This window comes from Canis aureus, chromosome 6 (assembly GCF_053574225.1).
Source record: "Canis aureus isolate CA01 chromosome 6, VMU_Caureus_v.1.0, whole genome shotgun sequence".
NCBI lineage: Eukaryota > Metazoa > Chordata > Mammalia > Carnivora > Canidae > Canis > Canis aureus.
This window is the reverse complement of record NC_135616.1, coordinates 72,819,355-72,843,704: the sequence shown is the minus strand read 5'-3', so window position 1 is coordinate 72,843,704 and position 24,350 is coordinate 72,819,355. Positions and strand designations below refer to the sequence as shown.

At 49.9% G+C, this 24,350-nt stretch overlaps 1 protein-coding gene across 3 annotated transcripts in view; it reads right to left on the bottom strand.

Moving 5' to 3' along the window:
• Window positions 1-20,667, bottom strand: part of LAMB3 (laminin subunit beta 3) — a 50,632-nt gene extending 29,965 nt beyond the window's left edge. Inside the window, exons 1-6 of one of the 3 annotated variants that reach the window (XM_077902227.1) lie at window positions 19,781-20,667; window positions 15,974-16,075; window positions 13,986-14,259; window positions 12,678-13,110; window positions 8,105-8,169; window positions 7,148-7,302 (exon numbers count right to left, since the gene is read on the bottom strand). In XM_077902227.1, the coding sequence (XP_077758353.1) occupies window positions 7,148-7,302; window positions 8,105-8,132 (183 nt within the window). In that variant the 5' untranslated portion in view covers window positions 8,133-8,169; window positions 12,678-13,110; window positions 13,986-14,259; window positions 15,974-16,075; window positions 19,781-20,667. Of the gene's footprint in view, window positions 1-7,147; window positions 7,303-8,104; window positions 8,190-9,477; window positions 10,287-12,677; window positions 13,111-13,985; window positions 14,260-15,973; window positions 16,076-19,780 lie in introns of those variants that run through there. The other 2 variants (XM_077902228.1, XM_077902226.1) reach the window with 2 other exon arrangements.
• Between the last annotated feature and the right edge of the window lie 3,683 nt (window positions 20,668-24,350).

Below are 24,350 nucleotides of genomic sequence, written 5' to 3'. Positions count from 1 at the left end.
GGTCGTGATCCTGGGGTCCTGGGATGGACTCCCGCATCCGGCTCCCTGCAGGGAGCCTGCTTCCCCCTCTATGTCTCTACCTCTCTCTCGATCTCCCATGAATAAATAAATAAAATCTTTAAAAAATATATTTGCTTTAATATTCAGGAAAATAGACATGTCTATAAAAGAAAACAAACTAAAAAATGTCCAGGGTGTTCAGTATGGGCTTTTTACCCTGCCTGCTGGCCCAGGCCACCCAATGAGCCCAGGGGGTGCCCCATGCTCACCCCACCTTCCTTCCACGTGTGCAGGGCACTGAAGGAAGATCAGATGCCCTCATGGGCTTAAAACCTACGTGCTGCTTATCATAGAAACATAGCTAAAGGAGGGATTTATTGCAATCCTTGGAGACAAGCTAAGCCAACAGGCTCGGGACAGGTATTTTAAGTAGCTCTGCTTGTCAACCAGCTAGCTGGATGGAGACCTGAAATAGAGCCGCTTACGGCAGAAGCCCACGTGATGACAAGCTGCTAACTTCCTCTTTCCCCGTGGGCCTCAGTTTCTCTTTCTATTTATTCTTGCATGCCCCTCTGAATATGTGTCTAAATGTGTGTGTGCGATTCTCAACACGAGGCTCTTCCCCTCATGGGTGCTACGTGCCTCCATCACTCCCGGAGGTGGAAGCTCTCAGCTGCAGCAGCCCCCCTCCCTGGGGTCAACTGGCCAACGTTCTCCTGGCTGCGCTACCTCAGAGACAAGGCATTATTATCAATTCAGCCTGTCAGGCCTCCAGCCAGTTTGGCTCCTACTTGCTCTCCATCTGGAAAGGCTGGGCCTCTTCCCTTATCCTGGAGCTTTCTAGAAGCTCAGCAGTCTGGCCGGAAGACAAACCCTCCCAGAGAGCTAGGGGGAGGGCAAAGGAGGGAAGCAGGAGCCTGAAGCGCAGTGGAAATAGGTGGAAAAGGGAAGGTAAACGCAAATCGAAGCTCTGTGCCTTTGTAGAACATGGAGCTGATTCGAGGGGGAAATAGGAGAACAGTCTCTGGTTGTCATGGCCCAGCTCCCTCCCATGAGCGAGCCAGAGGCTGCCTGTGTCTATCTAAGGAGATAGCATCAGGGTCATGGCTGCCAGCCAGCGCTCAAAGAAAGGAAGCCAGGACAAAAAAAAAAAAAAAAAAAATCCAGCTGCCTGCAAGAAAAGCCATTCTCTCCACTTGAGCTTCCTCGTTGGTAATATGCAGGCGTGGAAAAAGATAATGAAATTCCTTCTTGCTCTAACGTGCTATTAGAATTCTCCCCTACTCCAGCTTATCTGCCCAGAAGTTTAAAACACTCCAAATAAGAATGCAAAGGAAGGAAGGGAAGAAAAACAAAAAATAAGACGCTAGCCAGATGCTCTACTGTAGAAATACTCCTCTCAGCGAAGTGAGAAGAAGGAGCCCTTTAAGGCCGTCGGTCAGCAAGGCCTCCTTCAGACCCCACTGGGATCCGCAAGCCTCCACTGCTCTCGGTCAGCATATGTTGCGGGTCAAGGTCAAAAGTCCGGTTCTGCTGTGGTGCTGGGAACCAGACAGTCCCCACCCCCAGTACTGTCAGGCACTTTCAACTTCATCTTCTCTCTTGTCATGAAGTAACACCTTCACCAAAGCCTTAACTCAACACCGCTCTATCACCATCCAAACGAAGCTCAGTAGGCTGACTTTCTGCAGCTGATTAGAGATGATGTGTACCACACACCCAGAAATTACACTGCACCAGGCTCTCTCCTGAGCACTACACATACATTATCTCATTTCACCCTTCCAAAATCTCTGAGGTCAGTATGTTACACTAAATGGTGGGTATACTCATTGACACATAGGAAAGCAAGTCTTAGAGAAGTTAAGAAATGTGTCCGAGCCCATAAAGTCGGGAAGAGATAAAGCAGGGATTTCTGTCTCAGGGTGTCTGCCTCTAAACCTTCTAAACCTTCTAGCTCAGTTCTAATTCAAATGGTCACTTGGCAGCCACTGGTCAGGGCCAGGGTTGGTTGTCAGGATACTCCCTCCTTACTTCCCGGGGAAGGACAGCTTTAGCCCCAGCCTGGACCTCTCTAGAAACAGATATTCCCCCAGACCGGAGTGCAGAGAACTGCTTTGCTTCCCTGGACCTCTGCAGTCTCTGCCAGTGACCATGGTTCCTACAGCCCCTGACGACAAAGAAGCAAAGCAGGTCTGCTAAATGTTGCCCAGAGACTTCTAGGGACCTGGACCCCAATGGGGTGAGAGACGAGGCCAGCAAGGCCTGAGATCACTCGGGTTTGTCCCGGCCTTCCCACTCCATCCTTCCCCTCTCTTCTGTCCTTCTAGCCCCATGAACCATACTCCCCAGCCCATAACCACCAGGACCCAAGAATCTCACATGCCACCAACCCAAGCTTTTTTGCTTCCTTCTGATGGCAGCACTTTCCCTCAGTGTCCCTATCCACATCCTTCTATCCCTCAAAACTTAACCATCCTGGCTTTTACTTTCTTGGAACGCTTTACAAAAGCCACAGCTAATTTCCTGCTAAGCAAACCCTTGCTAAGATATAACGGTTGATGATAGATTGATATGGTACCTTTCCCAAGAGTGCTTGTATTCAAATAGGGAATGCAACAATGCTTCACCCAACAGAGTGAATCCCCAATGGTAGGAGCTTTGGAAGTTTCAGAACTGCTGAGAACTTCTGGGAAATGGGAGGGCAGACATTTTGGTCAGAGGCAGTCTCGAAGTACTCTGTGGGCAGAGGATAAGGAGCTCAGGATCTATATGAATACATCCTCTGCCTACATATTAGCCATGCAAACATCCAGAAAACAGACAGTTGTCAAGCCAAGAAAGGCAGTGCTCACTGGGGTGTGTGCATGTGGATGTGGGTGCACTTACATGCAAGTGTGTGTGTGTGTGTGTGTGTGTTGGGGTGGAGGGGATGTCAACTGGCTACTGCTCCTCAGCTTGTTTCCAAGAGATAAAAATGACAGCTGTTTGGTTTACACAGCTAATTAACCTGAGGAATGCACTGTGTTAAACTGTTATTAAGGCAGCTGGGTAATTAAGTTTTCACCCAGAAAGGGAGGGAGTGGGAGATAAATAAAGCATTTAGGGGGAGCAGACACAACATTGGAAGAGACAGTGTCAGAAACAGAAATCAGGGCTGGAAAGCTTCCGGGCAAAATGCACTGGTTCCTGGGAAGCCCGAACCAACCCAGAGATGACCGAAGGGTACAGCTCAGCCCCTGCCAGTACCTGCCTGAGAGAGACCATGATGAACCCACGGGGTCACACACAGCCCAGCCATCGCTGTGAAGCAGCCAGAGATGCGAGAGCTGAGCAAACACAAAGGCCAACTAACCCAATTCCGTCATTTCATAAATGGAGATATGGTGGTCTAGAGAGAACCCATGAGCTGGCAAGGTCACATCCTTAATCTAAGTGTCAGAGCCAGGATCAGAACCAGACAGTCCCCATCCCCAGGCAGGGCGACTTTGCTAACCATGATTCCCTCTGGATTCCCCAACAGTCCACTGCAGACCAGACTGGCAATGGCCACCTTGGAAGCAGAGTGGGCTGGTCCAAGGATGGGTTGATTTCGACAAGTGTGCGAGTGTGTGTCCTAATCAGGGAAGAAATGCTCAGGAGTATGATTCACAGATGGGGCAGCCTCTGCACATAGACACAGATGCTAGGAGGCAAGTGTGTAAGGGAAGAGGGGATGGAACTTTCAGTGTCTTGTAGACACTAGCCCCATGGTCACTTTGCTCATTCCCTTATACAGTCCTCACAATGACTCCTGGGACTAGGTGCTGTTGGTACTCTCATTTTTCAAATGAGGAACTGATGTTTGGGGAAAGCACAGAAGGGAATAAGGATAAGGGGGCAACACGGAAATGCCTTGAGCTTTAGGGAACAGTGAGTCTACCTGGGGGTTAGTTAGGGACTAAAGGAAGGACACCAAGGAGACGGGGCCATTTTGGTAAAGAACAGCCTGGGCCCAAGCTTGGATAGTTAGAGGGCAGTCAAGGCAGACAGGCCTAGGAAGGGCAAAGTTGAGGGTGGGGTACCCAAAGACTCAGTTGGCCAAGTCCGATATCCATTGTAAGGGTTGCAATATGGACCCCAAAACCACAGAAGCAAGCCCTTGAGGCTGATAGGATTTAGCCACTGAGATCAAATTAGGCAGAGGACGTAGCATGCCAACACACAAAGACTGGCCCACAAAAAAGGAGCCACACTCTGAGATCGGGAGCTGGGAGAGACAATTTTGGAACTGGAAGGAGTCCCCACACTCCTGTAACTCCATCCCACTGAGTCCTCCCGGGGTTGAGAGCAGGGGAATGCACAGTGCTGAATGTCCAAGAGCCATAAATCTCTAAGGCACTTGCATTCACGCTACATCAGTGAAGCAGGCAGCAGGTGCTGGGTGAGGTTATGCTTGGCTCAGGGCTCGCCATGTCCCGGAAATAGAACGGAGGCACTAACCAGAAGCTTCGACTTAAGGAAAGTATATATATACGGGGGCAGGAGCTGGTAGGAAAGGAGTGAGGGGGAGAAGGGAGAGGGGTAGACACCAGGAATAGAGCTCCGCATCATGCCTCATCTCCAGCTGGGGCTGCCCAGTACCCACCCACCCCCATCTCTAAACTACTCAGAAAACTCAACACTTGTGTGTTTCCAGCAGAAGTTTGGGGCCCCAGCACACACCCAAACCCTCCCGACAGCACACGGAGGTCACAAGTGCCACCACATGAAGTGCTGTGAAAATTAATTGAGATAATTTTTATAAAACTCTGAGCATGATGTCTGGGACACACAACATGTGCCTAATAAAGTATAGGTGCTAAACATATCATTTGATAATAGAATACATTAAACTTAAAACTGAAATTGGAAGTCAGCAGAGTTAAAATATTGATTTCAAATCTTCATCACAGCGCCACCACTGTGCCCAGTGAGGATTCGGGATACATCTGTGCAGAGCCCTGGAAGTGACTCCGTGCCTTTAGTGTATGTCTTCACTGCTGTCAACCAATAGCCGCTAGGAGGTTAGCAGGTAAGGGAGAGAAAAGGGGAAATGGAACAGGGAGAGGTGGAAGGTAGGGGGACAGAAGCTGGCTCTCTGCAGTCAGCTCCTTCCCAAAGAAACTTGGGGCCAGGAGCAGACCTAAAGACCCTTTCATCTAACGCTCACTCATGGAAGAGGAAGTTAAGTCCTAGGGCTAACAGCTTGCCCAAGATCACACCACAAGTTAGTGGTGGTAGCCCTGGGGCTACACACCGTCTTCGAGATGCGGTAACCTCTACTCTTGAAAAGAGGTTCATGGCTTTATTCCCCCTTGTAGAAAGGGGGAAAAAAAGCCAATGCATCTCAGCTTTCACAGCTGCAAAATAGCTGAGATTTATCCATCCCCAGGGTTGCAAAAGTCTAGACTTCTCTTTTGCAAGCACCGTTTTTGTTCTCAAAAGAGCAGGGAAGGGAGTTGGCACCCTGGGGCATCTGAGAGAGGCAGAGGGCAGGCCAAGGTGAAGCCAAAACCCCAAGGCTTTGGGGACAGAGGCTGTCCGGCAGGGGCTCTGTGCTTCTTCCTGCTTTCCCTCCTAGAAGGCAGGGCAGCTCCAGGAAGGAAGTCAGCAGAAGTCTCCCTAAAATTTTTAGACATGGCTCAGTGGCACAAGATTTTGAGGGCATGTAGGAAGGGGGCAGCTAAAACCATTCCATTGGCCAGAAAGCCTAATGGTGCCAGGTCCCCTGATGCTCATGGAGAAATCTGGGCCCACAGGGAGTACTTGCCTTATGCTGGCCATCTTACCCAATACTGTCAAACTGGCTTTCCCACATCCAACTGGGTGAGATGAAGAAACTACAGCCAGCTCTGTTCAGCACCTCCAAAACCACTACCCAGTACCATCTGCCATTAAAGGTCACCAAAAGAACACTGGAGACTTGAAGGGCAAGGGCCCTAGCGGCAGTATCAGATGCCACTTCCATCATCCCAAGGACAAGGACAGTCTGGAAAGAGGACATCACAGAGAATTCAAGTCTCCTTTATGACAATCTCTCTCACTTGCCTTCTCTCTGTATTTCTCTCTTTCTCCTTTTTCTGAAGAGACTAGAGACTCAGTGAAAACTACTCCCTCATACATTCCTTTGTCCAAACCTTTGGTTTCAGGGTAGAAAAAATGGCCAAATGAGACATGCAACCAGGAAACAAGAAAACACTAGGTGATTTCAACTTTGGTAAATACGGGGCACCAAGAATGACCTACCTCACTGAAGAGAAAAGAAAAGAAAGCCAACAAAGGTCCAGAAGCATGTAGAAGAAAAAGCACAACAGCTCTTTGAAAAACTCAAGTGCCTAAACAGGGAATGTTAATTGACATAGGTCAGTGTGTCTGAGTTTCTGGATTGTTCAGTTTGTTTTCTTACTGATCAGCTGAGTTGCTGAACCCCCTTGCTGGCCTCATCACTTCTTGGCCTATCTCGCTGATTTAGATCTTCTAAGAGCAGTTTGTGTGGTTCCCGCTTTGTCTGAGGGGACCACTGGGGCTGAGGGGTAGGTAAGTTGGCTCTTCATGCACGGCACTTGCAAAACATAGAAGGTAAACTCCAGCCTATGAGCATAGATTCTCCCGTTAGCTCTGTCCACACTCATATCCCAACACCGGCCAGAGAGACGGTGGCAAACGAGTGACCTGGGCACAACTAACTCAGTTCATCCCGTGGCAGGAACACAACCCAGTGCACACATCCCACCACCTGTGCTCCATCAGCCTTGACTTCGCCTACCCCAGACAATGCGTTAGACCCCCCATTCTAAAGGATCAATATTCATCTGATTCCATTCCCAAGACTTGAAAAACTGGCCTCCCCATGCCCAAAGACTGAGGACAGACTCCAGCTTTATCAAGCAGAATGGAGAAGAGAGCCAGTCAGCTAATTCTGAGTACGTCTTCTCTTGCCCAGTGAAGGAGAAAAGTCTTCAGAGGCAGAGATCTGGCCTTAGGCTTTTCTTGCACTGTCCACAGCTCATGGGGCTGCGGCCATCCCAAATACACTCTAGGCATTCTGGGAGCAAATGGCAGCCTCACCCAACCCCACCCCACCTCGTCTTCTCCGGTCTTGGAGGCCGCACTGGTGGGGGCCTACCTCGCCATACTGGGTGCAGTAGGTCTCAGGCTTGGTCAATCCACAGGTGGATGAAGCTCGGAGAAACCGGGTCCTCCCAATGAGCAGGTCCCCAACAGGCGGATAGCAGGCCCCACGGGAGCAGGCTTGTTGGGCACATAGGAAGCTGGGCCAGACTGAAATCACAGGGGTGCTTGGAAATTACCTACAGAGAGGAGGCCAGGCCACCCCAGTATTCCCCCAGGGGAGCAAAAGTCAACAAGACTAGACCCTTTCCCTCACGGGTGCTCCCACTCGGTGGTGGGCCTAAGGATTGGAATCCCGATGCCGTTAGGTTAAAAAGCTGATTTCGTGTTCTGTAACCCATAACTTAGCAAGGAAAGGAGGAGAAATGCTGGCAACCAGAAACCCTGGATGATCTTGAAATGTGGCATCCATATGTGGCTTTTAGAGTCAAGTCGCAGGCACATGCTCGGCCACCAGGACACACTCTTCAACTCCTTCACTTGCAGCCTGGCCCCTGTCAGCAGCCAGAGCAGGACCAACTGCTCACCATTTGTGCCACACTGGGAGATACCTGCATTCTTTCTGGTCCTTTATCTGCAAAGGGGACCCAGTCACAGTCTGGGACTGCCCGGCTACAATCCGCTGTATAATCAAGCTATGATGGCTCTGGAACCAGCCAGAGAGTAAAAGGCTGGGGAATTAGCTGTGCAGGTCTCTCCTGGGAACCACGAGACACCCTCGGTAGGAATAAGAAGACACTTGGGAGCCTCTCAAGAGGGGCAGAGAATAATCTTTCCCAAAGACTCAAAGAAGCCAGGCAACCCCCCATGGGTGCCCCAGTAGACAAGTGTTCCAAACTGAAGGACTACAGGGTGACAGATGATGCTCACACTTTGGTACACTAACTTCCTACCCATGGCAGTCACCTCCCTGCGCTATAACAGGGCCTGGAGGATGGGAAGGGACACTCACCAAGGCACAGGAGGAGGAGTGGCCTCATCTTCAGCCAGTGGGGGAATCCCCTTAGAGGACCTCACCTGGGACAGAGCAAAGCAGCCTGGATAAAACAATACAAACTCTAGGACACACCTGCACTCTTGACCTAGGATACTTCTAGGCAGCAGGCACTTTTGCAGCCAAAAGCTTGGAAAATGCCAGAGCCTTGGACCCGTGTCCCAGCTGTCCTATGACTCACAGTGTACCGTGAGAAATGTCCATCCCCACCTCAGACTTCATCTTCACCCTCTGAGATGGAAGGGAAAGAGCGTTAGCCCCTCCCGGCCCAGACAGTCGTAAGGACAGTTGGGCAGCAGAAAGGGGCTGAACCCTTTGGAGGACAGGAGCTCTAGGAACACCCGAGGCATTGTTGCTGCCCTTAGAAACAGAAGGGGCCTTTTTCAGGGCTCGGCCCAGCCAACAGGCACAAAGATAAGTGGGTCAAAGCGGCCAAGGGCCTGGAGGCGAGGCCTCTCTGCCACTGGTATGGTCTCTGATATCTCCCAGCCACCTTGAGGGTGAAGCTGTCGTGGCCACAACTCTGGGCTAAGCAGGTACCTGGGATATGATGGGCAAGCGAGGTGAGCCCGGCAAAATTTAAAAAGTGAGTGAGGATTTCACCTGAACTGGAAGCAACTCCAAATGTCTCCCATTGTGGCCCCGGGCCGTGCAGGAGGGAAGCCCCAGAGCAGGGATTCTGGAGGCTGAGTCCCTCCAGGAGGTAGGCAGGCCTACCCTGCGGAGGCATGCCCCAGCCCTGTTCGCACAGTGCCCAACTCTGCCTCCAATGACAGCCACAAACTCCTCTGGCGGGGGTGGAAGCAGGAGGGGGATGGCAAGGCAGGAGCAGAGGGGGACCCTCCAAGTTTACATACCCTTAAGTTACATACCCTAATCCTTCAAAATCATGCCTTCCAATCCCCTCCCAGAAGAGTCAGGGGCCCCGGGAAGAGACAGGTTCCACAGGAGGTGGAACAGCTAATGTGAGGTTGCACAGCTAATCATGGCCTGAGAGGGAAAGCCACTTTCTGGTTGTCATCCAGTGCTGTCTCTGCCCCTCCCCCCCGCCCCTGGGCCAGAATCCCCCACAACGAGGCAACCAAGTGGCCCTTGGAAGAGCTCGAGCTGGGCCAGCCCACACTTTTCTACTTCTCTTTGTGCTCAGCCCCAACCTGAGGCTGCTTTCTTATAAGTCACTGAGACACACTTATCAGATGGGAAAAGCAACATTTAACCTGCCTCTGGAGGCGCGCTCACCTGCTCAGGTGTGCAGCCAGGCCCCAGCCGCCCCGGGAGACACACACAGCCCTTCCCCGGGCCCAGCGGCCAGGTGAAGGCAGGTAACATACCTTGTCCCGTGCTGTTGCTCTTCTTTCTCCAGACGACCTCTGAGAGCACCCCTTGAATGCGGGGTCTCCTCGCCTGGCTCCCAGTTTTTAAAGGACGGCCTCACCTCTGGAGACTCCCTGGCTGGGCGTCGCCCACTGCAGGGCGGCTCTCAGGAATCCGGCGGCTGGCACGCCCATCGGCAGGCACCGCACCCCCCACCCTCAACCCCAGGACAGGACTGGGCAAGTGCCTTGGTCTCAGAGGCCTCACAGCAAGCTCATCAGTCGCCAGCTGCCTGTGGGTGCTTGTGGGGATGGGGATGCAGGGCACCCTGCAAACAGAAAGCACCCTGCGGTGGGCAAACGTCAGGGACTCCCGGGGAGCAGGGAAGGGCCCTCACATCTGTGCTAGGCACTGCACTTAGCCCTTCCCCAAGGCCTACGGGAGTCAGCTTCCTCCGCTGTCCTGGACGGCCCTGGACAGAAGACCAGGTGGAGGATATAGGGTATTGTTGCCCAGACCTGTCGCTGAGCTGCAAGGTGAAAAGACCCAAACATCCAAGACCCTGGAAAGCACCAGGATCCTCCTGAGGGAAAACTAAGAAAATGGAAAACCCCTGCTTTGGGGGGTGGGAGGGGCGAGGGAATCTGCTGGAGTTGTAGGTTCTTTGGGAAAGGGTCAGAGCCCAACTCACGCAAGGGAAGCTTAAGAAGAATCAACAGGAATGAACTCTAAATGCCCCCCCTCCGGCTCCATCTGCAGGTTGGCAAGGAGCCCGAGGACAGGTAACTACCTGTGAGTCACTGCCCCCGGTTCAGTAAGGGCTGGCCTCCCAGCCCCTCCCTCCCTGGGCAGGAATGCCAGCCTGTAGGGCCCGAAAACAGACCTGAAGCATAACTAGCCCAGCTTCCCCTGCCCGCCCCCCACCCGCACACCAGGCCTGAGAACACAGCTTCCTTTGTGGGGCTCTGGGTGTGCTCCTACCTCAGGGCCACTGGACGTGCCAGTCACAGGCCTAGCCCCGGGGGCCGGTCTCAGAGGATACTCGGCCCCCAGGTGAGGGTCGGGGGGCTTTCAGAGAGATGTGGAAGGTCTCCCAGTCCAAGCTAGGCCCTCCCGCACTCGCATCGTTCTGGAACACCACTGCCTCAAAGTTTCTATGGAAAGGACACTCTTACTACCCGGCCCAGGCTACCAGGGGCTCCTAAGCAGGAAGTTCTCTACAGTTTGAGGGTTACGTCCAAGAAACTGCTTTGAGAACCCTTCAGGGGAAAATATAGGATTTTTGTGGATTAAGCTGGGCATTTCTAATCCTTAGATTTCTAACCCTAAACTAAGTTTAGATGGGCAGGGGAAGTACTGCAATTAGCAAATGGGCACGACGTTTACACGCATAACAGTTACTCCAGTAACTGGGAGCCTCTAGACTCCGGTAAGAATTCCAGCAAAATGTGGCTTAACTGGGCAAGCCAGAGTCAGTACCAGCAGCTTCCCTTCATGGGCCAGCCTGTGCAACAAGAACCCCGAGAGTCACCCCCCCCCCCACTGTCATCGTGTCTTCCAGAGAAAGATCACTGGTGACACCCCCCACCCCCACCCCAGGGTTTTGAGCCCTCCTGCCTGGTCCGTTTGTCTCCACCTCTCCAGCTCCCTGAGCTCAAGGTTTCCAGGAAGCAGCTACCCTCCTGGAACAGCCTCATCCTCTGCCCACCACCAGGAAAGAGGATGTGACAAAGAACTCATTAATAGTTAACCAGAAGAAGGAGCAGGTGTCGCAATCCCAGATCCTCAGACGAGGCAGGGGGGCTGGGGTGTGGTGGGCCGAGCACTGAGTGACTGGGGCTCTTCAAATCCCCCTCCTTCTCCTCTCTTAGGAGGCCAGGAGCCCAGGTAAATAAGCCTTCGGTGTCTCAGACTTCACAGGCTGGGGCAAGTCCCAGCAGTGGTTTGGCCTCGCAGAGGAAAATGGTAATTGCTCTGTTTGGGCCCCCCACACCCTCTGGGCCAAGTCCAGGACATCTGTTCTGCAAACCCCAAGGGCAGCGCAGGCAGCCTCACTCCTCAGGGACACTGAGCACACCCCGGGGTGGGGATCTAGACCCACCCCCTCCCACCCCCACCCCCACCCCCGTCTCCCCCCAACCCCCACCAGGATGGCCGGGGGCCCAGACACAGGCTTTAAACTTCAGAACCTCATTTATTCAGGGACCAGAAGCCTAAAACAGAGCCAGAGGCAGGGTTAGGACCTGGCCAGGGCTAAAGGGCAGGTGGGGGCATCGCTACAGTGCCCCAGTGTCCCTCTGAGTGTCCTCGCTTGCCCCGCTTCCCAGCATCCTGCTCGGGAGCCCTCAGCCTCAGCAGCAGCAGCAGCAGCAGCACCACCAGCCCTGGCTCATCAGGACCCACGCTCAGGGAAGCGGCTAGGCGCCGGATCCTTGACTCCTGCTTCTCTTGCACCCACATTACGCTACCAGGAAATGCTCTAGTTCCCCTTCCAAAGGCAGCTCCCACCCTCTGGGCCTGAGCCTCTCTCCCCAAACTTCTGCAATAGCCTCCAGCCTTCTGCAGCACACCCCACGCCCCAGGACGTGTCACTCCCCCAGCAGAAGCCTGCACTAGCTCCCCGTTAGGGTCAGGGCCAAAGCCAAACCCCTAAAGTCTGTGAGGCCCTGCATGATCCCAACACCCCCATTACTTCTCTGTCTCTGCCCCTCACTCCTTCCACTGCAGGCGCAGGGCCTCCTTGCCGCCCTGCCTCCAAATCTCCAGGCTGCTGCTGGCCTGGGCCTCTGGCCCCAGGGGCTCTCTCGGTCCCCTGGGCATCTGGGTGACCTCTTTCCAGGCTTCATTCAAATGCTTTCTCAATCATTCCAACCACCCTGTTTAAAATGACAACCGGGATGCCTGGGTGGCTCAGCGGTTGGATCTGCCTTTGGCCCAGGGGGTGATCCCACAGTACCGGGATCGAGTCCTGCATCGGGCTCCCTGCATGGAGCCTGCTTCTCCCTCCTTCTCTCTCTCACTCTCTCTCTCTCTCTCTCTCTCTCTCTCTCTGCGTATGTCTCTCATGAATAAATAAAATCTTAAAAAAAAAAAAAAACTTCCCTGCCCAATGCCACTCCCAATTCCACTTACCCTACCTTATGGTAGGCTGGGTCATTTTATTGTCGTTGTTATTGTTTGCAACACTTACTGCCTTTAAATCAACTACAGAACTTACCTATTTATCATGTTTATTGTTCTGACTCCTCGCAGCGGAATGTAATGTAAAAGAAAGAGGAGATTTCTGCCCATTTCGTTCACTACTATTTTCCGAGTGCCTGGAAATAGTGCTTGGCACACAGCAGGTGCTCACTCTTGGTATAATGAGTAGGTTCACACTGAGGTGTCAACGACTGATTTAAGGAGCCCCCACGCACTGTGGGTATATCTCTATTCTCAAAGGGGACGGCCTGGGCTTCTGGTCACCAGAACCGATGGCTGAGAGTGGAGATTCCTGCTGCAGTCAGCCACAGAGAGGGGGCCACCCGGCCTCAGATTACAGAAATGTCACCGTGTTGATGTAGGCAGTATCCCGGGCCCTCCGCAGTCATCCCTGGCAATGCCTGACAGGGTGCGGGGGTGGCCTCAGCAGCTCCAGGCTCCTTATCCATCTGTCGGGGAGACCAGCCAAGATCTGATCAATGAGAGATCAAGGGACAGAGAACAAGGAAAGGGGAGAAATGTTTCCGGAGGATAAGAGAGCCTGGCCCAGGCTGTGCTGAATCGCAGGGGTCGGAGGAAGAGGCACCAGGTGACTAAGGCCCAGGCACCACCTGAACATGGTGAGTCACGTCTGAGTCCTCGTCTGTGGGACGAGCTAGGCTCCAGGAACGTCCCTGCGGCTTCGCTGCCACCTGACTCAAGCTGGCGTGGCCCTCCACACCTGCACAACAGCTCAGCCGCCCAGACGTCGGTCACTCTTCCATGCTCCTCTCCCAAAACCAGAGAGAGGGAATCTTCTCTGACCCTGGGCACAGACAGGAGCCCAGCCTCAGGCAGAGGCCAGCAGGACAGGAGGCTGGGCTGTGTGCACGGGGTGACTGCATTCCATGCCCCTCCCCTCCTCAACCTGAATGTCTGCCCACTAGACCATGGTACCCGGTAGCGTGGGCCTGGGGTCTGGGAGAAATCAGGCAGTCAGCCTAACTGAACTACAGCTACCATTTTACCAAGTGCTCAGGGAGTGCCAGGCCCCGTCCTAAACCCTTTATATGTACTAACTCACTTAACACTCACTGCCTCTCTGTGGGGGGCAGACAGTTATCCTCACTTTGCAGATGAAGAACAGGAGGCATATAAATATATGACTTGCTTCCAACTAGGAAGTGGTTGGTTGAGCCCAGACCAGTTTGCTCCAGGACTCCTCACTTCACTTAGATTCTAACATTGCCTCAAGTCCCTTTCTTTCCCTTGGATCATCTTTGACTAGAATCCACCAGACGGTGAACTAACTCCATGCCTCCCAAACCTAATCAAGGCCCGATACCTGAAAATGCCTCTTGGAGCTCTCTTGCTCCAGCTCTTGGAGGACTGACTGGTGTTAGCTGAGGACTCCTGGGAAGACAATGATTCTGTAGGAACATCCAGAAGAGGCACCACTGGGTGCCTTCTTGTTTGTTTTTCAGATGGACAGCCTCTGTTGTGTGGGCAGACATGGGGGGGGGGGGTGGCCTCCAAAGGCCCCACCTCAGAGCCTCAGGTACACGCAGGCAGGGTTTCCTTGGCATCTGACAGGATGCGGCTCTCAGGACGGAAGCACCCTATAAGGAATGGAAACAGAAGGTAGCCGGACAAACATCACGGTGACCTAACAAGATTAAACAAAGTGTCTCCAACAGGATGACACAACTTCCGCCTTACCACGGGAAGGGGGAGTCCCCTCCCCTGGGGTCAGGCTCTTGGGTCACCTCCGAAGCCTCAGCTCCTTCTGTTCTACCTCCCAGGGCACACCCCCAAATGCCCCACCCCTGCCCTCCTGAGGGGTGCAGCCCAGTGTAGCCGGCAGCTTGCTGGAGCAGGACACTGGCCCATGGCTGGTCCCTTGTAGGCTGGCTTCCCAGAGAAGAGGGAAGAATGTGTGGACATTTTTACCACCTTTACTGTCCCCCCCAGATTCCTGACCTTCCTCCAGCAGACAAGCCAGCTCAGGATCATGCACCCTCCTCCACCCCAACCACCTCTACCTCTGCCCTCGGGGCATTAGAGTCTCAAGACCTAAGTCCAACCTCTGTGACCTTTGGCCACAGAGACACCATGTCAAGCTGGCCATGTGGCCATGGCACAGCCTGAGAGGAGGAGGGATGTATGCCTGAAGGGGGCAACATGCAGCCACATGGCAGGTCAGAAGCATCTGGGGAGACACTGAGGAATGGCTGGGAGGGACATGGGTATTTGCATCAGATCTGCCCCCCGAGCTAGCAGAGGGCTGCCAAACAGGACTTTACCATTCTAAATAAGATCCTTGGGACGCCTGGGAGGCTCAGAGGTTAAGCATCTGCCTTTGGCTCAGGTCGTGATCCCGGGGTCCCGGGATCAAGTCCCACATTGGGCTCCCTGCATGGAGCCTGCTTCTCCCTCTGCCTGTGTCTCTGCCTCAATCTCTCTCTGTGTGTCTCTCATGAATAAATACATAAAATATTAAAAAAAAAAAAAAGATCCCTGAAAGGGCCAGTAGAACAACAAACTAAATATCCAAATGTTCAAATTCACATTTGTTGACTGAGTATGGGGAAGTGAGCACCTTGTGGTTTGAGGGGGAAGGGAATACAGATGTTTCTGGCTTCATGCCTGGAATCAACCTCACCTAAGGGTTTTTAATCAGCATCTCCCTGCAGTGCTTGTGGTCACTTCGGGTCCACGTATGGACATGAATATCTAGGAAATCCTAGACCCAGCTCCAGCTCTGCTACTCAATAAAAGTGGAAACTAGGGCAAGCCCCTCGATGAGTCTCATTTTCATCATTTATAAATAAAGGTGTTGGATTTTATTGGTTCTTAACCACGGCTGTCCCTTAGAATAACTTGCAGAACTTACAAAATCATATACTTAAGCCAGGCCCCACTCAAAGATTTAATTGGCTTACAGAGCGGCTGGGACATCCAATGTTTTTAAATCTCCTCCGAAGTCCCCTCCAGAATGCTCTGCTGTCCATCTCGGACAGACATCTCGTTCGGACCTCCGAGCGAGAGGTAACGGCAAAAGTCTTGGTCCTGCACCCACCAGATGCATGCCTTTGGACAACCACAGCTACTTGCCTCCAGTGGGAATATTAGCCGTCTAATTCACGGATCCTTGTAAAGATTCCAAGAAACAATGCAAATGTCTGGCCTGGCTAGTTGTGTCCTCTGTAAAGTGTATCTATACTCACGTATGCATCACATGCAAGTGTCAAGGCCTCTGATCAGCAAAATCTGCAGTTGTTCTTATCAAAACACAAATATCACTCCCATCCAGATATTTCATAGCTCACTTACCAGGTAGTGAGCCATCCATGGAGGCCCCAGGTCCCAACCTGAGAAGACTTTGTGCAATCCACTCTATTCCTTAGGGGCTGCAAACTCCTCAGAAGCCATGACCTGGAAGAGAAGGGGTGAGGGGACACTCTGGAGGCCAACAAAGCTAAGTTCCCAAGAGCAGGGCAATGCTTCCAGCATTCCTGGACAGGGAAGGACACGGGATAGAGTGTGGGGAGTGTTTAAAATAGAGGACAGAGGGCAGAGGAACAGGTGTAAGCAAAATAAACCTATTGTTTTATGGCCATCAAGATCTAGTAAAACCAGAGTCCAACACCTGATAAAAATATGAGTCTAAAAAAAATAAATAAATAAAAAATAAATAGGAGTCTAAGTAAATCTGGACAGAAGTTTTGTTCTTAACTCAGAGCGACTTGTCCAGCAAGTCTGTCCAGCAAGTCTGAGGGCTCTAGATAAAAGGCACCTTCTTTTCCTGGGGCCTTGGCTAACACAGATTAACATCCAGTCAATATCTTAGCAGACAAGGTGATGAGTCTTTACCCAATCTCATTCCTTCCCCCTGAAAACATGAGTCAAAACTGACCCTCTTCTGATCTGAAATATTGATAAGACATTTAATACTGATGAAGAGGGAGGTGTTTATGGGATACTGTTAAATTGGGGGGGGGGATTAGGAAAAAAATGTGCATAAAAGCCACTTAACTGTAGAGAAAACTAATACTCAGAGAGAAGACAGGGAGAAAATACCCACCACACGAACATTTCCTGTCTCTATTTCTCTGCGTGCCCTTGTCTTCCATAACGAGCATATTTTGCTAGATAATCAGTAAACCTAAAGCTAAAAGTGTCAGGGGAAGGATGGTAATTTTTGTTCCTCTACAAGTTATTAATCCATCCTCTCTCTGCTCCCTTCTGTGCCCTGAACCCCTTCCACTATACCCACAGACTGCCAGGGAGTTCACTAAAAGTTATCTAGATCATCATCGATTTTGTAAGATGCGGTTTCCCCTTCTTAAGAAATATTGCTCTTTGGAGCTATTAGATGTCTTATGTCAAGAAATCCCTTTGCATAGTTCCTCAATGAATGTGTTTACTAATAAATGTGTAAGGAAGGACAGACTAACAGAGAGGGAGGGCAGAGAAAGCACTAAGTAACCAGCAGCACCTTATCCTCCTGCTCGTATGTCTTAGGGCAAATCAAAAGAAAGATCAGTTAGGGCAAATCAGTTCTCATTTATCTATATTTTGAGGGGAAGGAGGAAGGGAGGATAACCAAAATTCCCACCCTCACCCAAATTTGCCTCTCCCGTGCAGTTCTCCCAGAATAACACACCTAATTCTAAACTTCCCCCTTGCTCACTCAGAAATCTGCATACCCAGCAGCTCCGGGTATCCAAGTATAAACACACATTTGTGTTCCTAACTGTGATGTTGCATCTCTATCTGATATGTGTGCACTGTCCTCAGTAATCCTGGTAGCCTGGGGTTGATTCCAGGCATGAAGCCAGCTACATCCATATCCCTATCCCCTTCCCTCTCAAACCACAAGGTGCTCACTTCCCCATATTAGTCAACAAAAGCCAACTGGAACATTTGAATATTTAGTTCATAGTTCTCCTGGCCCTTTCAGGGATCTTATTTAGAATGGTAAAGCCCTGTCTGGCAGTAGCTAGCACTGTCAGATAAAATACAGAGGACCCAGTTAAATTTGAATCTCAGATAAACAAGAGATACCTTGTTAGTATAAGGAGACCCCAAAGATCATGTGAGGCAACTTATACTAAAATAGGATCCCTTGTTTATCTGAAATTCCAATGTTACTGGGCTTCTCCTATTTTTATTTGCTAAATCTGTTAACCTTACTTGTAGTAGGTTGTTCATCCATCCCCATGACTTCCAGGCTTTTCTTAACCTGCTCACCTTCCTCTAGAAGTACCCACACCTGTCAACAATTCTCCTAAAATATGATGCTTAGAGGTGAACATGGTGGGGGGAGGTGGAGTCCTGGTGTCCAATGTCTTACATCACGGTGGCATTTTCTGGGCAGGGTCCCTTGATCAAAGACCACTCCAGGTGAAAGACCAAGAGCCAAACAACAGTACAGAGACGGGCCGACCTGCATCATCTGGAGACTCTGTGCATGTTTCCCTGGACATGAGAGGTTGTACTTACTCCCTTGGTTAAGTATTACTCCAGAAAGAAACATCTATTTCCCTGATAGAACAGAAGGGAACAAAATATTGTTCTGCTCTTGCTAAGTATGACGAACCATTCTAAACACCACATCTACAGTATCTCATTATGCAGCCCTATAAGATAGTCCTTTGAAAGAGATATTATATCCCTTTTTTATAGCCTCAGCATTATTAGCTAGCTAGACAAGCTTACAAGGTGTTACGGACTGAATATGTGCCCCCCAGACTCATAGGCTGAAACCCTAACCCCAGTGTGATGGTATGAGGAGATGGAGGGCCTTTGAGAAGTTATTAGGTTTAGATGAGCTCATGTGGGTAGAGTCACCATAACGGGATTAGCGCCTTTATAAGAAGAGGAAGAGGGCCGCCCAGGTGGCTCAGCCGTTCAGAGCCGCCATCGGCCCAGGGCATGATTCTGGAGACCTGGGATCGAGTCCTGTGTCGGGCTCCCTGCATGGAGCCTGCTTCTCCCTCTGCCTGTGTCTCTGCCTCTCTCTCTCTCTCTCTCTCTCTCTCTGTATCTCATGAATAAATAAATAAAATCTTAAAAAAAAAAAAAAAAGAAGAAGAAGAAGAAGAGGAAGAGACACCAGGGCTCTGCCTCCACAGAGAACAAGGAGCCACCTGTCTGAAGCCAGGAAGCCAGCTCTCACCAGCACCTTGAACTTGGCCTCCGAGCCTCCTAGAACCACGAGAAATAAGTGCCTATTGCTTAAGCCACCCAATCCATGGTATTTTATTAGGGTACCCCAAGGTGAGGAAACACAGAACTAGTGTTTGAGTCAGGTTATGCTGCAGTCATTAACTAACCGCAAAATCTCAGCAGCTAAACAAACAAACATTCATTTGTCACTCTTGCAAACTAAGATGAGAGACAAGGGTGAGGGGAGAGGTGATTTCTGCCATCCTGTAGTCACACCAACAAGGACACGTGGCCTTAATGGTCATGAGGGCAAGGATAGAGGAGCACGGAGACACCCTGTCATGTTCCACGCTTCAGCTCTAAAGTGACAAGTCATTCGGCTTACCCCCTATTGGCCAGAGCTCTTCAGAGGGGGCCTAACTGATCTCCCAAAGTGCCCAGAAGAGGAAAAGGCAGTAGAACTTGGTGAATACACAGCATTTACTACAACTGGTAGATGGTGAAACCAGAATCCACCAGCAGATCTTTAAGCTTCCAAAAATCCATTCTCTTTCCATTATAATATCTGGTCCTCCCAAGATTAAGGGAATCTGTTTCTCATGAAAAGGGAAAGTCACATGGGACAGTTTGTAGACGATGACAAGGAAAGTAATAGAAAAAAGGGCCTTGTGAATATTTTACATTTGCAAAACCTGAAGCATCACAAGCTTGCCCCCTTGGAAAACCTTAGGAACACAGACCATGAGATCTCTGCAAGTTGTACCTAGCGGGTAAATATCTATGAGACAGGCAGGTTGCTCCAGTTTCTAAGACAAAAACCAATTGGGTGTGGGGATGAATCTTCACAGAGAAGGTTCTGGTATATTGTAGGGTGACCAACCACTGTAGATTTCCAGGATTCTCCTTGTTTTAGCTTTGAAAGTTCCACGTCTCAGAACACCGTTTCATCCCAGACAAACGCTTGCTCACCTGGTGGTGCATCAATACTTCTTGCAGATGAGGTTTGACCGTGTCCCCTCAGGCGGCTCAGTAAACTCTGCATGAATAAACTCTGTGCAGTGCTCTGCGGGAGTGAAGTTGGCTCTGGGTCCTAGAAAAACCTGAATGGAAATTGCACATGAGGAAAGGACCCTCCCACAGGAAAGAACTCAGGAAGCCCCTATATGAATATTGGCCATCTTATCAAAGTAGTCCTCTTCGAGGATTTGGGGAAAGCAAGTAGGATGCCAGGACAACTTCTGTTCTGGAGACTCCCCTCCTGCTGCTGAAGCCTGAAGTGCAGGAGGCTTTCCCAGCCAAATCACACCAACGACCCATACTGAGCTTATAGATATATTAACACCTCTATCTGTTTCAAGTCAAATACTGTTAAAACAGGCTGTCCCCATCTTGAATTCATGCTCGTCTTAAGAGGTGCGTGTTCACACACACACATACACACACAGATGCACACACATGCCATTGCACTTTTTCCCAAGGTACATTTCATCCTGTTAGCATTGGCCTCGTGCTTCATTTGCTGAGTTGGATTTGGCATGCACTTTGACCTGTATGCTTTCCATCATCTCCAGATTAAAACCCTAAATCCACAGCCAGGCTAGGCTCTCAGGGTCCTGTTGAAAAAGCTGCACATCTGACCCTATCTCACACAGCCCCCCTTCATACAGTGCTCCGATCCAGCCATTCCATTTCCTTGACCACACTTAGGCTCAATTCATCCAGCTCTGCCTGTCTACACTGCTGTCTACACCTCTTGTGTACTTAGATGAATTCTAAATCCAAGACTCAGATCAGGTTCCTGGATCGGTGACTTCTCTGCTATTCACTGAAATTGCAGTTCACCCAAATTGCAGCAGCAGACCTGAGACAATTCAAGAAACAATCAGTTCTGTTCTGTTTGCAAATCGCTTCTATGTCATATTTACATATTTATGGCTATTCAACTTTTAGTTATTTTGTGATTTGTCCCCAGGCTTGGATTGTAAACTCCTTGAGAGCAGAAACCACCCTTGGTCACTCTTTTTATCCCCTAATGAATACATAGCCCTCTGTTCGCACATAGCAGGTGCTCAATAAATAAATATTGGCTTATTAGTACGGATCCATGGGGCAAGGGAAAACCCTATCAAAAAGGGTTGAAAAATATGCCATGAATATGACTGCATAACTCCCTTTCAAGACAACAGAAAGAGAAAATCACCCAGAAAAATCAATATTTTTTTTTTCTCCTGAGAACTGGAACCTGGGAAAATTCATGGTGAGTTGATCCACTGATCAACAGACTCTCAAGGTTAGGCTTCCTTTTCCAACCACCGTGGCTGGTACATAGGGACAGAGAGGCCAGGGATTAAAATGTCAGTATTTTTGGTTTGGGGCACTGAAATACTTCTGTGGTCGGGCCATGGACCTAGGCACTCAAGGCGTACAAGGCCCAGCTTTTAGAACTTGCAGAGTGATGAAAGGAATAAAGTGGCTCCAGGGGAAAGGAGGGCACAAATGGAAAGAGGGTCTTAGTTCACAAGGCCTCCTAAACATTTTTTTAATTAATTTATTTATTCTTGAGACACACAGAGAGAGGCAGAGACACAGGCAGAGGGAGAAGCAGGCTCGCTGTAAGGAGCCTGATGCGGGACTCAATCCCAGGACCCCGGGATCACGCCTTGCACCAAAGGCAGATGCTCAACCACTGAGCCACCCAGGCAACCCCTCCTAAACATTTTTTTAAAGGATTTTATTTATTTATTCATGAGAGACACAGAGAGAGAGAGAGAGAGAGAGAGAGAGAGAGAGAGGCAGAGACACAGGCAGAGGGAGAAGCAGGCTCCATGCAGGGAGGCCGAGGCAGGACTCGATCCCGGGTCTCCAGGATCACACCCTAGGCTGAAGCACTAAACCGCTGAGCCACCCGGCTGCCCCTTCCTAAGCATTTCTAAGGGTTCTTGGTCACTCACAGAGAATCAGGGAACACATGCAGCCAAAGGTCTGTCAGTGCCTGAGTTCCTGCCTATCCTTGTGCTGCCTAAGATAACGTGTCCCGCCGGTCACTTTAGGCCCATTCCAGCCCTGGGCCAACAAGCACCAAGCCTAAGACATGAAGAAACCCCTCTCCACAACCTAACAGGATCTCAGAATAGTTGTTTCTCTAAGTCCACTGCCGAGGGATCAAGACTGTCCTGTTATCCCTCCAGCTGTCCTGGGGGCCTGAGCTTGGATCTGAATCCTCCCAACAAATCGGGCTGTACAGAAGCCCCCGCCACCCCCAGCTTCTACTGGTCCTGGTCCTCAGAGCCTGGCCTTTTCTTCACGTGTCAGCAGACCCTTCTGACTTTTGACCCAGAAACATAAACACCCAGAACTATTCATTCACAAACAAGAATTTACTGAGCACCCACGGAGCCAGGCATCCAGTGACCAGTAGTAAACAAGTCAGACGGCATCACTGTCCAGAGGGAGACCATTGTCTCATGGGACACAGACACTGAATACATAATTACCAAATAACTTATTAATTATGTAACCAAAGTGACCTCAACTTTTTAGCTATCCAAACCACCCTTTCCTCTACTATCCAAATAACCATGATGCTGACAACTCAAAGGAGATGCTAGCAGATGATACTAATTTCATTGTAGTTGCTGTTTGTCCTCAGACACTCTTAGCTTTCTTTCGAGCACCATGCTCCAAATAGAAACACACAATCCTTTCTCCATTTCCCAAAGAACAAAACACACAGCTGTTGAGTTTAAGACATTTTACTGAAAATTTGGAGATGACACTGAGAAATTACAACTTAAAATTATTTACTAGCTGGCATCCATCCAACATCATGGCACATACCTGCTGTTCTAAGCCTTGACCAGGTTGCTGGAGCCAAGAGCCTTCCTCCTTGTAACCATGAACTCACTTCCTCCATGAACTCACTTCTCCCATCCTACCCCATGAAGACAGCCTTCTATAGGGTAACAACCCAAGGGGGCCTATCTGCCTTGGGATTCATCCTCTTACTGCTACTTGCCATACATCAACCTACTCTCATTCATTCATTCTGGAAATGTTTATTGAACACTTCTTTTGTACCAGACATTGTGCTAGATGAGATCATAGAAGACAGCAGCAAAAAACACAGATGGGACCTTGCCTTCATGGATGAGGTAAACAATAAACAGGTAAATCCAAAGCTAAATCTGACAATTACAAATTTCAACACTTTTTATGAAATATTTTTAATGGGATGATATTATAGATGCGAAAGTTTGGATGGGGGGCACCTGGGTGGCTCAGTGGTTGAGCGTCTGCCTTCGGCTTGGGTTATGATCCCAGGGTCCTGGAATCAAATTCCGCAGTGGGCTCCTCGCAGTGAGCCTGCTTCTCCCTCTGCCTATGTCTCTGCCTCTCTCTCCATGTCTCTCATGAACAAATAAATAATAATAATAAATTCTTTAAAAAATAGAAAGGATGGATAAGGGGTGCCTGGGTGGCTCACTCAGTTAAACATCTGCTTTTAGCTCAAGTCACGATCCCAGGGTCCTGGAACTGAGTAACTGAGTTTCTCCCTCTCCCTCTGCCCTTCTCCCTGCTTGTGCTCTCTCTCTCTCTCTCTCTTTCTCTCCCTATCAAATAAATAAATAAAATCTTCAAAGAGGGAAGAAAAAAAAAGAATGGACAAGAGAAGTCTCTTTAAGGAGGTGACCATAGCATGAGATTTAGGGCTAGACTTCCTAAGCCAGCTAAACGTGTATTTAAGGTACCAGCAAAGTAGAGGTACCAAATTTTTTTTGGAAAATTTTTATATCTAATTCTTTTAAGATATGGAAATAAACACCTTAGGCAAAATTAGAAGACCAGACATCTTCCTATAGATATTTTAAGATTTAACATTGTTGTTACTTTTATTTATATGTGCAGAGTAGAAAACTCAATCTTTTCACGGCTTTGGACCTCTAAAGTCTTACTCCAGCCCCACACGAAATACTAGAATCACTCCCAGGAATTAGAGTCCATCCATCTTGGGCAACTCCCAGGCAAATGAGAGCTTTTAAAAGATCTCAGGATGATTTTAAAGTGTATCCAGGGCAGCCCGGGTGGCTCAGCGGTTTAGCACTGCCTTCACCCCAGGGCCTGATCCTGGAGACCCGGGATCGAGTCCCACATCGGGCTCCCTGCATGGAGCCTGCTTCTCCCTCTGCCTGTGTCTCTGCCTCTCTGCCTGCCTGCCTCTCTCTCTCTCTCTCTCTGTGTGTGTGTGTGTGTGTGTGTGTGTGTGTCTCATGAGTAAATAAATAAAATCTTAAAAAAAAATAAAAATAAAAATAAAGTGGATCCAGAGCTAAGAACCACTGACCTAGGGAAATAATGTTAGCTGGAGAAGATGGGTCAGAGTAGGATCCTAGAATACTCCCAACATTAAGAGCAGTAATTCAAACTGTGGCTGCACCATAGAATCACCTTTAGAGTTTAAAACCTTACTGGTCTTTGAGTCCTACTTGGAGAGATTTCTGATTTAATTGATCTAACCTGGTCTTCAGAAACTTTAAAAGCT